This window comes from Melanotaenia boesemani, chromosome 6 (assembly GCF_017639745.1).
Source record: "Melanotaenia boesemani isolate fMelBoe1 chromosome 6, fMelBoe1.pri, whole genome shotgun sequence".
Taxonomy (NCBI): domain Eukaryota; kingdom Metazoa; phylum Chordata; class Actinopteri; order Atheriniformes; family Melanotaeniidae; genus Melanotaenia; species Melanotaenia boesemani.
In genome coordinates, this window is record NC_055687.1 from 32,425,936 (window position 1) to 32,441,080 (window position 15,145).

Below are 15,145 nucleotides of genomic sequence, written 5' to 3' on the forward strand. Positions count from 1 at the left end.
AAATAAAAACATCTAGAGGAGGATTTGATAACTAATTAGGGTTGACTGGCAACGGGTCAGTAGCATGACTCAGTATAAAAGGACCATTTTAGAAAGACAAAGATTAGATTTAAAGATGCACAGAAGTTTACCAATCTGAAACAACAATTTTCAAACCATTTCAGAAAAGTAGTCCTCAATGTAAAATACAAAGACTGAAAATTCCACCATCTACACCATCTAGTGTTTGATTATCAAAAGATTCCAAGAATAAGGAGGAATCTCTGTCCACTGGGGACAAGGCCGAAGGTGAAAACTGGATCCTGGTGATCTCTGGGCCCTCAGGTGGCACTGCATTAAAAACAGACATAATTCTCTACTGGAACTTACTGCATGGGTTCAGGAACACTTCCAGATATCACTGTCTGTGAGCACAGTTCACCCTGGACTGCACAAATGCAGGTTAAAGCTCTGTCATGCAAAGAAGAAGACATATGTGGATCCAGAAATGCCATCATATTCTCTACACAAGGGGTAGGCAGTTTTGGTCCTAGAAAGCTGCAGTCCTGCAGGTTTCAGATGTTTCCCTGCTCCAACACACCTGAATCATATTAAATGGATCTAAGAACCTATCAAGTTCTGCACAATGACTCATTAATTTGAATCAGGTGTGTTGGAGCAGGGACACATATAAAGCCTGCTGGATTACGATCCTCGAAGGATTGAACTTGCCTAACCCTGCTCTGGACCAAAGCTCATTTTAAATGGTCTGAGGTAAAAAGGAAAACTATTCTGTGGTCAGATGAATCAAACATCTGAAATATTTTTTGGAAACCGTGGACTCTGTGTCCTGCAAACTTAAGAGGAGAGGGACCAACCAGCAGGCAGTTCATAAGCCTGCATCTCTGATGGTTAGAGGTTACATTAATTCATCTGGCATAGGCAGCGTTTACATCTGTGAAGCTCCATCAATGCTGAAAAGTATAACAAGGTTTTAGAGGAGCATATACTCTCATCCAGACAATGTCACTTTCAGAGAAGGCCTTGCAGATTTCAGCTAGACAATGCTAAACCACATGTTGCATCTGTCATAACAGCATGGCTTCACAGGGGAAGAGTCCAGCTGCTGAACTGGCCTGCCTGGAGTCCAGACCTTTCACCATTAGAAAACATTTAGAGCATCATGAAACCAAAAATCCAGCAGTGAAGGTCTAGGACTGTTGAGCAGCTAGAATCCTGCTTCAGACCAGAATGGGACAACATCCCACTCCTAAAACTCCAGCAATTGGTCTCCTCACTTTCATCATACTCATAAAGATGTTTACAGACAATTAAACATCACCTTGTTTCAACTGTTTTTTTACATGTGTTACTTCCACTGAAATTTAATAATTTCAAAAGAAAAATATAAATGAATTCATTGTATCAGTAAAAGGATGGGCTACATAGCCCACATTTCTTGGAAATATGAAGACCAGTTTTAGACCATTGTTTATATCAGGTAATTAAGACATCCCATTTGAGGTATATTAAAATTTTCATGGGCAATTAAAGGGAATGGTTATTAGAATATAAAAGCGTATCTTTTGGGGGGGGGGGGGGGGGGGGGAAACAAACCTTGTGAGGAATTCAGAAAGTACCTCAGATTTATAATCGAGGTTTTATTTTGAAACCGGAAGTTGTATTTGCTCTGACACGCGAAACTTCGTTTAATCTGCTCGGGTTATAAGTAAACGAAGCGGTCGGAGGTAGCGGATTTCAGTTCGTCATTTCTCGGTGAGGGTCGACGCGCAGCGGACGTTTCTCGAACAGCGAGGTGTGTTTCTCTTTTACAAACGCCGCGCCTAAATGCTCACAGACAAGATGATGATCTCCCCGTGGGACCGCTGGTACTCCACGAGCTGCTGTCTGTGCTGCCATGTCCGCACAGGAACCATCATCCTGGGGGTCTGGTACATGGTGAGCACCGCCTATGTGTCTTGTTTGTCACTCATGACATCCATGTAGACATCCACAGACAACATCACCAGAGTAAAATGACCTCTTCACATGATGCATACTGTGTCCCTTCAGGATTTTGAAGTGTATTAAGTTATTATTAATTAAATTATTACTGTAAGAGAAATATTAAATAGTTTTATTTACATTTTCATCCAAACTTTAGCTGTTTGTCAATACTCTATGTTGCTAAGGTTATGGACTTATAAGATATTATTAGGTTTTAGTTATGAATAATTAATCCAAACATTTTCATTTACCATTTAACAAAGCATTTCATTGATGGATTGGATGATTTATATACAATAAGGTGCTGTTAAATTCTTATTAAAGATTAACCGATCTACAGTTCAGTTACATGCAGCAGTCTTTCAGACTAAATGTACAGGACAGGTTTAATTAGAGCAAAGAGTGCATATGGAAAAATCCTGTCTCTGCTTCCTATGAATAAATTAGCAGCAGGCCTCTTCAGGTAGCTGGGTTTGTGTCAGGTTGCTTATTGACTGTAGAGAATTTTCCATTACATTCACCTCATCAATGGGGATGTATGAGTCATCTGCATAATGAACAACACTGGCCAGAGCAAGACAAAGACTTAGTCAAAGCTTTACTGTAGATATGGAGTCCACACCATTTCCAGGAAAAGCTTTAATTATCATTGTTTTCAAATCACTTCTTAAAATACACAATCATGCATAGAATATTGATAAATCATTCTATTGCATCTAAGATTTTAAGAGCTTTTTGTGTCCAGTTTGATTGATCCACCATTCTGCTCTGCTTACCATCTGTCCTGTTGTCCATATAGTTGACTTTATTTGCCCATATGTCCTCTGTCCCTAAGCTCATCAATGCTGTGGTGTTACTCATCCTACTGACAGCACTCAGTGATCCTGAGCAGTACCACCTGACCAGCGCAGAGTTAGCTAATGACCTGGATGTCATGGATGATGCAAGTAAGTAGCCCAGAAACCCATTGCTTTACAATACATGTCCCATAAGTAGTCTTGCGGAGCGATATAATAGCTTTTGGAGAATTTTCCTTAGCTGATTTGTATTTTTTCAAATAAACATTGGAACCCTGTGATGCTTCTTTCTGCTCTACCTGAAGCCACAGATGGTTCAACTCATGCCCATGGGATGGTAGGCTCAACAGGGTTTCCATCTAAAACTCATTGAATGATTTATCACTTCACTAAGGGACTTCAACGTTTGTCGGGATAACAGTCAGTCCTTTTAAAAATCAACCTCACCAAAGCCACAGACATGTACGCTAAATGTCCATCTGTCTGCATCAGAAAAGCCGTCTTAGCAGCCCAGGAACTCACCTTAACAATCTGGCTCGAATTGGCCCTCAACACATGGTGCTGGGAGTCTCTGACTGGGAATGACTACATTGTCCCTGTTCTAGAAGATTAGGGTTATCCATTAATGCAAGTTGAGCCAGGCGGTGCAGTGCCACCCCTTCATTAGAAACACACATAGGAAAAGGAACACTGTGACATGGTTCATTTATCTTAGCAGATGTTTGAATTCAGATCTGACAGACAAGCCTTGGTAAAAATTATTTAGATGTTTCTGTTACTCCATATTTGGTTGGGAATATTCTTTCATTCCATTCAGTAATAGATTTCCTGAAGTCTTGATAATATTCTTTATTATGGCTCTGGCTTTGATCTTTGTTGGCTGTTTTGCATAAAGCTGGTCAGAAATAGAAATCTTATGAGGCAGTAGGCAGTAGGGGTGTAAACCACGAATTTGATTACAATATGGTAATATATCAATCAATTGAATAATGATTCAGTGTTTGCCAATGTCACAAATTCTCCCACAATATGATATTAATTTGATTAGATTCAGGAGCCAACAATCCATATGAGACAACATCACATGCTAATTTATTATAATCACTTCTATTTATATCAAATCACAAAAAGCAAGTAGAAAAAAAATGTGAATTCCTGTGCTCAATTAGCACATTTGAAATTAAAAACAAGCCCAGATAAATGCAAAGGGTTGTGTCAGGAAGGGTGTCCAACATAAAACCTGTGCCAAATTAAACATGTGATTCATTTATGGTTTTGGAGGAAGAGGCCCCGAAGAGAAAACAGGAGGCAGAACTGGAGATTGCAGAAACTGTTAAGGGTTCTTACTGGGAGCGACAAGGACGGATAAGATGTACATCAGAGGGATACCACATGTTCAATGTTTTGGAGACAAAGTCAGAGAAGCCAGGCTAAGTCAGTTGGGCATGTTGAGAGGGAGGATCGTGAATATATCTGCAGAGCTTAATTTCGGCACCACGCCGGATCTTGCTGAGCTTTAGGAACGAAAAAAAAGAGACAATTTAATAACTTGATGTGTTGTCACGTTGGGTTCATCTACCATGGGATGAGAGGAGCGCTGCTTCGCTCTCAAACGCATCACTAACCAATCAGAAGTTGAGCGGGGCCCTGGAAAAGGTGTGGTTGAGATCCGCTGCAGTTTAGATCTACGCCATCAGCTCCGAGGGACGATAGCGCAGAAACTGTAGCTGTAAATGTTGGTACCTCAGTTTTGTTGGTGGGGTGGAGGGTAAGCTTGTGGAGCTTGGTTATTACCTGACATGCTCTCTGTGAGTGTGCACACCTACATGAGCGCGCACACCTGTCTGCACATCGGGGTGGAGGGGGATGCAGAGCACATGAGACTAGGTTCTGCTGAAAAACTGCTAGACATGGGATGTTCACATGTTGACTGAATTATTCTGAATTATTCTTTGGAGCTGGTAGATTCATTAAAACACAGTGTCTGATATGTGAAACCTTTATTCTATTTATAAAAAATGCAGACAAGGTTAATTTATTTACATTTTGTTTGCATCCAGACCACAACTCTCCACTCCTAACGCTAATATATGATTCATCCTATGACTCAGAGGTGATTTTTTTTTTTTTTTTTTTTGGGCAGTTTATGATGGAAATACTGTCACAGGATAGATATATTTTTTCTTTCATTGAGGTTTCCCAGTAAATCCACATGTTTTATTGTGCCCCATCCTGTCCTTCGCTGTCATGCTGAGGTGATATAAGGTCAGGCTGACATAGAGCGACCTACAAAAGTGGATGTTAAATCTTTATCTGGCAGATGCAGCATATTTTTTTCTGCACATAATGTTCTGAACACAAATCGGATTAACATGACTGTTAACATTTTCAGAAATGTAATTAGGAATTGAATGTGCTTCAACCGAACTGACCTCACACTGACTAAAATAAACAGTAGAAAGTTGGATTTCTGACTTTACCCTTCATTTTTTACTGTTCCAGATATGTGCATTGCTTCAGCGATCTCTCTGCTGATGATACTTATATGTGGGATGGCAACATATGGTGCTTACAAGGTAAACAAAATGTTTCTTTCTTGCTCTTCAGTGTTATTTTCCGTTGCATTAATGGTCTCCAAACTGTTAACAGAAATTCTAATGTTGCTTTTCTGCTATCATGCATTGTATTTCTTACAAACATTGAAAACCCAAACACCATCCTTTCTTTTTAACACTTATTTTAAAATAAAATAATCTGCCTGTGACCTAGTTCAAACTCTGATTTATTTCCATTATTTAAAGCAGTGGTTCCCAACCTTTTTCTCTCAGGGACCCCCTTCATGCATGTACTAAAAAGCCATGGACCCCCTGCTCCACCCTGTGCTAAAACCATGCTTGGTTTTAGGCTTTCAAAATTGAGATTCTGACCATAAATAAATAATTCTGGTTGAGTCCTATCCTTTGATAAATCAAAAGTTAAATGAACAACATACAGCCTTACTTTTATTTATTAAAATACGGACTATTTGTGGACATTAATTACAATGGCTCTAATGGTCAAAACCTCAGGGACCCACTGTGCTTATTGGGGGACCCCCTTGGGGGGTCCTGGACCCCAGGTTGGGAACCACTGATTTAAAAGAGTCCAGTTCAGTATTATACTCCCAAATACCTGAAATAAATCTTTTCATTTTAGCTGCGTCCTGCCTGGATCATCCCCTTTTTCTGCTACCAAATATTTGACTTTGCTCTCAACACCCTGGTGGCTGTTAGCATCGTGGTTTACCCAAACACGATACAGGATTACCTGCAGCAACTGGTAAGAAAGCAAAATCAGCACCATTACAGAATTTCACATGTCGAAAGGGATGTACGGTTGTACGTTACTTTTCTGACTAATGAGTGGTCTTCTTTTAACCTCACTTTCTGCGTATTGACTGCTGTTTTTCTGGCTCCTGTGCAGCCTGATAATTTCCCCTACAAAGAGGAGGTCGGCGCTCTCAGTAATGTCTGCCTGGTGCTCATCGTGCTGCTCTTCATTGGTTGTATTCTCGGCTTCAAGGTAACATTTTTTTCTACTTCTCTTAATATATTTTTGGAATGTGTTTATCAGCACTTATAATCTTTTGGCAGTCCGTCTATAGGCTCATATTTGTAACACCATGAGTTTCCTGACTTCAGTAACAATATTATGAAATATGGGACAAAGACTGGCTCATTTTTATGTAACACTATGTTCAGATGTGACTTTGTGGTGAGTAAAAATAAAAATAGTGGACTAGATCTGCTTTCAATTCAAGATTTGTTTTGACCTATTCAGAGGGATGCAGACCCTGATGGTTAGACACAGAAAAAATATATTTTTTAAAGTTTTTAAATATATTTTATGGGGACAGAATGTGATGTTAATTTAATGGACACATTTAGTAATTACTTATATTACAATAAGAAGAGCAATAAATTTACAAAAAATAGTTAAAAAAAGGCAACTTACTGGAAAGCTTTTAATTGGCACTTCTATAATACACTAATATAATATGATAATATACTTTTATAATTTCCCTTGGGAGATTAATTTAATTTAACTGTGTTTCGTCGTGTTTTTTCTGGTTCAAGCCTGGACCTACACCATTGTGGCTAAGTAGAAAATATTCCACCTGCAGGATGTTTATGTTGACATGGTAAAATTTACAATGTATGTCCACTGTAAAATCTTGTTAACAAATCAAATTTATTGTGATTATGATGTAATTCTGCTGACGATCAAACGCATTAGTGCCCTGTAATAGTCACCATTAAATCTTGATTCTCACCTTTTTTTTAAAAAAATATTTTTTGTTTGAGAATCAGTTCTCATTTACAAACATGACCTGTCTAAGAGGCCCCAGTAGAGATAAAACCAAAATACAGAAATACATATAAACATATTAAAGCCAGTAAAAACATGTGTTTTGACCTTTTGGACTGGAAATCTAACATGATATCCAGAATCAGAACTTTTCATAGTGATGATGTCTGACTGATTTCTACCTGATTCCCTTTGCACATCTAACATTGTTATCACTCTGTCTCTACCTCGATAAACTGATCTCTGAGGTTCCTGTGGAGGCTTTTTGTATAACACAGCTGTGGGGGCATCACAAAGTCCTCTTAATTGGGTTATAATTTTAAGAAAGTTAGAGAGGTCAGACTGGCTTTGGATCCTCTAGCAGATGGATGGATGTAGCAGATGGTGTTGTGTTTGGCGGGGGCGTCCAGTAGCAAGCTGCCTGCTGTGAGCCAGGTGATTTCTGGATAGCAGAGAACAACAGGAACTGTTTTTACTGGTATGAAATGATGTGTAACTCTCACTAAAAACAGGAAAATGGACCTTGTATTTCAAGTTGAGTGAGAGTTTCTTGGAATAACATATTTACATTACAGTGTTTCATGCACTGTGAGGCATGCTGTTCACGTTACCGTGATGCCATCTGTGTGCAGAAAATGTACTTACACCACAGCCTCCCCAGGGGCAAGATGGCCTAATTATATTTTAGAAAAACACCTTGGCTCATAGATTTGCATAAACAATGAGAAATTGGAGGACATGCTGCTTAAAAGCATAATACTTTAATGTACTGTAACTAAAGTTTACAGTGATCTTCCAGCTCTAAGAAATACTGACTATGGGCACAGTAATCAGAGCAAAAAGCCATGATCTACCTGACTACATGCTAATGCTTATTGTACAGTGTTTACCGTGTCTTCCATCTAATTTTAAAGATTAGTTCAAAGTGCAATTATTCATTTTATAGTTTTGACTTCATAAAATGTGTTGACCAAATTGGATTTTTTACCTGGCAATGCAGATAAAAGACCTAAATGTACTAAATTTCAAAACGGATGTTGCAGGAGTTGAAATTTAATTTGGGGCCAAATTGATCAACTCATCTACAGACATTTATTATCATTATTATATCTTTTAGTTTTATCGATGTTAAACAGTTCATGACTATAATTTTGTTTTTTGTTTTTTTTCTTTCTTTGACCTGGTCCTAGGCGTATCTGATAGCATGTGTGTGGAACTGCTACAGATACGTGACCGGCAGAGGCGGTTCTGAAATCCTGCTCTATGTTACGACCAATGACACCACGGTAAGTTAACGCTAATGCATGTTTTTTAGCAATAATGTCATTATAAACAACTTAAAAAAGTTTGGCGACATTATTTGGTAAATTATTTCTATCTTTTAATAACACTAATTGGTGTTGTTTTATACAAAGTTGGAAAGCCTGATTAGTCACCTTTACAACAAGGTATAACTTGTAAGGATTATGCTTCTGTGGAATGAGCAACACAGGTAATCGCCTCCAAAAATGACAAAATCCCCTGCAATATTTTGCTGTTGGTATTCACTCTTGTTCTAAGGTTTCTGGGTGGGTTGGACGACTGCATTCTCCTTCAGTAACAATGAGAAAACAACACTTATTGGCCATTTTTAAACTTTATTAATTTTCCACTGTCAGGGACCTCAGTAGTGTACAACATCCACACACAGCTGCAACAGTTGGCAACTCCTCCTCATGCTGGTCACATTTTGCAGTGGGATGGCATCTCATTCCTCCACAACCAGCGTGGTTGTGTTGGGGATTCTAGCACCTACAGCACGCCAAGCTGATCTTGCAAGTGTTCATTTGGATTGAGGTCTGGACTCTTGGCAGACCATCCCTTCTTCTCCACTCCCAAAGTCTCGGGGTGATGATCCTGTGGGGGAGAGCATTGTCATCCTGGAAGATGGAGTTAGGTCCCAGATTCTGGAGATATGGTATCACTACTGGCTCCAGAATCTCATTCTGTTATGTCTGCCTATCAACCAGGGACCACTCATACATCTCATAGCTTGGTTATCCTCTGTGTTCACCATATTCCCGACGACTTCCTGTTTGTGCCACTTTGACCCAACTCAATTTATTCTTAGTGAAAGAAAATCAGTTTTTTAAAAAGCAAAAGCAATTTCTGACCTCATACTGTAGCTTTTAGGAATATTTTTTCCAAACAGAAGTAAATATGGGATTTGCTGGGGACTAGTTTAGCTGTGTGTTAATATGCATTTGTTACACGTGGAGGATTGAGCCAAAATGAATGAGTGTGGGTGTTCATGGCTTTGGTCCCGCACCACAGTGAGGCTTAGTCATGTGTTTTTCAATGTTTTTGGAGAACAGTGAAGCATTATATCACAGAGCAATAAGATGCAACACAACAGGGTGCAGCTACCCAGACAGCACACGGTAGGAGCATCAGACTATTGCCAAAGTTATTGTTTGTACTGAACATGATAGAATCTGGCCCTAGTCTGCTTCCATATCTAGTTGTTGTGAAGTTGCATTAAAAAAAAAGATTTTCTGCAGACATATGTTCTCCTGTCTAAACCGTAATCATATGTTCCAATCAGCTGTAACAGATGTCTGTGTGCAAAGCTTAACAATTGTTCGAGTACTCTCGCTTCAACACCAAGACTGCTGGCATTCCTCCTGTGCAGCATGCAGCTGGACAAATACTTTTATTACCATCAACCTTAAGAGGCAGATTTCCACAACAGATATGCAACAGGCTAAAAATAAAAATAATAAATAAATAAAAGGAGGTGCATCATTTAAAATTGTAAACATATTGATGCCTCATTCATAATCCCTTTTATGTCTACGCCATCATCTCAGGAGCAGACATAAACCGATGTCTGATCTTGATTTTGCTTCTTTCTTCATCTTCCAAAAACAACAAAACTGCTCACAACTGTGGAAAAATTATTTCCTTATTCGGTCCAGACCGCTAGTCGTGCTTTTATCGTCTGCGTAGGTTTCCTCTGCTCTGGCCAGTCTGGCAACTGTAAATTTGTCATGTTTGAAGGGAGGAAGGAAATATATAGCTGATCTGTTGTAAGCAGGCAGTTTTAGCATGGATGGATGAACAGACTCGGATGGAGAGATGAGGCTCCATGCTGGCAAAACTATTAGAGTGGTGACTGAGACTCGGAGCTGATACACTGTCTGCGTGTTTCTGGGCCTCTTGTTGGTGTCCTGTTGCCCAGGCCTGGCCCTCTGACCACTTCTGCCCACACACCAATTTGAATTAGTTACACTCTGACAGAAAGAAGAAGAGAAACAAGACTGTAGAAACACTAATGACCTGCTTTTGCTATTAGCATAAAAACAGAAGGAACATCTGGCTCCTTGAGGGCTGATATTAGACCTTGCAGCATGCTGGATTTTGCAGGTATTTTGACGAACATGTGCTCCCTGTCTGCAGCTTAAGACTCCTCTGAGTGTGACATTCTTCACAATTTGAGACCACGCCCCACATCTTAATACATTGTGTGGTTTCATGTGATGTTTTGGGCTTTAAATCAGCAGACGTCTGCAGGCCCCTGATGATTTAAACACCTGAGCTGTAAAGAGAGTAATGAGAGGCCTCTTTCCAGCTCATGTGTACAATAAAGAGGCAGAAAAAACAGGAAACTGGCTCTTTGTATCTTTACATCAGCCTCACCTCTGCAGGTATGCTTTTTCAGTTAGAGCCAGCTATGTTCATTTAAAAGCCACAGACTGCAGACGGGTTTGTGGCTTTTGGTTAGCAGCTTGCATGGTGATACATTAGTAATACAGTGGTAAGGTCAAAAGTGCAACAATGCAATCCATATGAGGGAAATTCCTGGACATACAGAAAAGTCATTCACACCCACACAGACTATGGCTTATTTGGCTTTAGAGGAAGATTAAGTAAGCCTTGAAATGCGTCACAGAGGGAAATGAGAGACATTTCTCTTTGAGTTTGACACGGATGATGACTCCTGCTAAGCTCCTCTGCCTTTGGGTGCTGTCGCTGAGCTTGTCTGGTGGGGCACAGATGCAGAGGCAGATTGTGGAACTGGCTGCTGAAATGAAATGGAGCCTGTGTCCAGCAGATATTACCAGCTGTATCTGTTTACCTCATGCAATAACCACCTGGATCTTTTGTGCTAGGTCTGGCAGAGTTTGTTATTAAAAAATGTATTTTTATTTATCACATACAGAAAGAAGAGGCACTCTATTATTTCTGAAATAGATTTAATATCGTGTTTTCATTTTTGTTGTGCAGCAGATTTGGTAGGCCTGCCGTTTACTGACGTCTCTGACTGTTGCTGTATTTTACAATCCCAAATCAGATAAAGTTGTGACAGCTGAAAATATGCAAATGTCTCTGTTGATGTGAACTACTGCATGTCCAGACAGTCTGATAGCTACTGGAATGACCTGCACTAGTTACAGTGATTTATTTTGCCTTGATCAGTAAGAATTTCACTAGAACGTGTTTAAAATAATCGATTAATTGATTTCAATCATATTCATATAACTTGGAGATAAATTTCTTTTATATGTTTCCTTTTCTGGTGACAACGGTGACCCTACTCTAGTCTTACATGACTTACTGATGCTTGCTGAGATCTTAACATTTATGCACAAATGAAAGGTTGCCTCTGTGGCTTCCGTCCAAAATCAGCTCATCTTCTCCGAGATTATTCCAAATTCAGATTTTTAACACTCATATTTAACTTCTGGACACCCGATGATAAAAATTCTGAGGGGAAGGTTGGAAAACTATCAGAAACTTTGTTGGAGGTGACAAGGCACCTATATGCCCAAAATCAGCTTCTGTCACCAAGATAATGCCAAACTTGGACTTTTTCACTCACCATTGGATTACTTTAAACTGTAAACTACTTAGTAGCTTATTTCCCCTCACATTAGCAGCTAATGTTACGACCATGGGGTCCGTTATGTTCGACAAACACAGGAAGTGATGTCACCATGTATGTACTTGGAAATAAATCCGATGATGGACTTTTAAATGTAGAAAATAACGTCATAATTTCTGAAGTGCATGAAGTCAGATCAGATTATCACAGTAATCTGATTACTCCCAGTTATCTGATTTTGATGGTCATGTAAACAGGATTGTGTTATATAAAAATAGTTATATGAGACAGTCTTTATTATTAAGGAAAATTTGGCTTAGTTACATAAATATTTGTAAATGAATCAATATAGAATCAGATTTAGTCAAAATGTAATCGAATCAGATTTTTTAAAATCTAGTTCTCATCACAAGTCTGGGCTGAGAAAGGTTCTGGATTATTTCTTGTACTTTGTTCGTTAAGCATCATCAAGGTTTGTTGTCACAGAGGCAGGACTGTGCCTGTCTGCATGGACTAACGCCCTCGATGACTCATTGCTAAAACTGCTGGACACACAGGTCAAACACATGGTGTTGTATATGAAATTAGCTGGACCGTTCAGGGAGCCTACATTTCTTTTTGCCATGTGTTGAGACACAGCTGCGGATTTAGACTCCACGTTGGTTCTCTGTTGGAGAGGAGGCAAGCAGAGAAAATGGTTTTACTATTATTTTCTTAAGAAAAAACAGCCATTAACAAATTAAAGCAGAGCTCAGTGCTTTATCCTACTTTTCTTTGTATAATTGGTGGGTAATAGAAGATAAATCTGCTCTCAGCCTGCTCACATTCACAGGAAAATGGATTAAAGCTACATTTGTCCACATGTCCCAAAACATTACAGTGTCACAAATACAGAGCTTTTTCACTACCTGTTTTGTAAGATAATTATACCTGAAATAAAGCATTATATAAAATTCATGTCGTCAGTATGCCGTCATTACATTAATATTTAGATAAAAGTGCTGCTAAAAAAAAGTAATTTGCTAGCATCATTTAAAGTATTTACAAATCTGCTCTGTAGATTCTTCTTTTCTTTTCTTTTATAAATGTATTTATAAAATCTTATTTATTCTGATGTTTTTGTTGAAAATCCTTCCCACCAATCACTCTGATTATTTATGAGATGTGTTCTACAAATAACGCTGCCTACCCATGTCCTCCATCCTTCTGCTCTACCCGTTGCATAACCATATAAAGCTGAAATCCTTCTATTTATTAGAAAATCATATTATTCTCTGTACTGTTTGTATTCTCATGACATTTTTACTAAATCCAAAGCAGAATTGAACAGTTTGGCTCTTCAAATTGAGGCTGGTTATGACATTCAAGCACACTCATAATGTTGTTTGCATCTGTTCATTTAATTTTCCCTCTCGGTCTTTTTTAACTTCAGGTGTTGCTTCCTCCATACGATGACAACGTCAGTGTTCCTCCCAAGCAGGCACCTCCAGCCTACAACGTTGCTACAGCATGATCACATTCCCAGGATCCTGCTGATTAGATCCTGCTGTTAATAAGACCCCAGCAGAATTTATGCACCACACTGCCTCTCCAGTGTACAGTATATTAATGGATATATTGTTGCTACACACACACATTACACTCAAGCACTACACATGTGCAAAAAAGCACACATATACACATGCACACACCACCACCGTGACCTCTCATTCCTTTCCGTTATTACTGATAAATTAATATTTTTCCCTTTTATGTACGTATCTATTTTGTCTCTCGTAGTATAATTCCAGAAAGGACGTGCATTTTTATGCATTTAAATCTGGGTGAAACAAGTTATGAAAGCACTAGAAAGTTTGATAGATGATATATATTTTTATTCTATTTATGCTCTCAGTGTTTCTGTAATAGTATCATGTGAGTCATAGTTTATACAGAAATATTTATCTTATGCACAAACGCAACAATGAAGAGCTTGTTGGCCACAGCAATGAAGTGAGTCGGCAAGAGTGAGGGGTCGTCTTGTGTTACCTATTTGTCTCGTCTCTGCTCATGATCAGGGTTGGATTGCCTTCGTTCTCAAATTTCTCTCTATTGGGGTGCACTTTAAAGGCTCATGTATGAAGTGTTACCTTGACTGGAAGTTTCCCAAAGAGATGCATCTGCCTGTATTCTGACATGATCAAAAAGCAACCTAGTGTATATCAAACATATCACTGTCTTTTTACTGTTTTATTCAACAGCAAACATTATTGTCTTGTATTCTAAAAAAGGAGTGAGTATTGCTGACTTTTAAATATAATTGTGTTTTTACTGATTGACGAGAGACTTCTCGGGCTGCTATGTATCTATTTTGACAGCACTGATCTGGAATCAGTTTGTTCTCTGAAGTCACTATGAATGAGTTGCTTGAGGGGAACCTGGAGCTCAATAAATACGGACTCTGCTTCTGCTTTTTCAATTAAGCCGATGGGAGCATTTCTAGCCTGTGCAAACATTACACAAGTCTGTTCCACCAGATGCAATCATTGGCAAGCTGCTCCCTGGATACAAAATGTCCTGCAACGACACAAAAGAAAAGTCAAACTTTAGGACCACTGATGTATGGAAAATACTGTTGTGACATTTATTTGTCTATTAAAATCAAATGCCACCAAAAAGATGTGTGTCTCATTTTGTAGATGAAGCTTGTATAGTTCATGCAGCCAAGTATTTTCTCACAGTTTAATGTGTTTTAATGTGAAATGAATGTTACTTCCTCTGACTGACCCCTCTGCACAAATGCCAGATGCACTCCTGGAAGCTGTTTGGCCACTGAGGTGAGAGGAGATAAATGTGTTCATTGTGTAGCAGGCAGGTACCATCAGAGCATTCAGAATCGTGATGACTCTACTCACCACGTTTTCCATAAACCGCTGCTCAGCTGGGGATGTGGAAAAATCCATCCACATCCCCAACTTGTGAAATTACAATCGTCTCTTTCACAGATGTGAGGACCTTCCAGATTTTCAGTTAAAAACTGCAAAAAAAATGGTCAGATGTAAGACGTTACCTTCAAATCTTGTAAATGTCAATTGTGAATAAACCTTTGTATCAATATCTGAATGCGAATGACACACTCTTACTGTAGTTATTGTTTTACCAGCAGATGAAG

At 39.0% G+C, this 15,145-nt stretch overlaps 1 protein-coding gene across 1 annotated transcript; it reads left to right on the forward strand.

The window, feature by feature from the left end:
• The first annotated feature begins 1,612 nt into the window (after positions 1 to 1,612).
• Positions 1,613 to 14,651, forward strand: LOC121641001 (lysosomal-associated transmembrane protein 4B-like). Its single transcript, XM_041986837.1, has 7 exons — positions 1,613 to 1,938; positions 2,822 to 2,933; positions 5,286 to 5,359; positions 5,979 to 6,101; positions 6,246 to 6,344; positions 8,321 to 8,416; positions 13,427 to 14,651. The coding sequence occupies exons 1-7, from the start codon at positions 1,828 to 1,830 to the stop codon at positions 13,505 to 13,507; spliced, it is 696 nt and encodes a 231-aa protein (XP_041842771.1). The 5' UTR covers positions 1,613 to 1,827; the 3' UTR covers positions 13,508 to 14,651.
• The last annotated feature ends 494 nt before the right edge of the window (positions 14,652 to 15,145 follow it).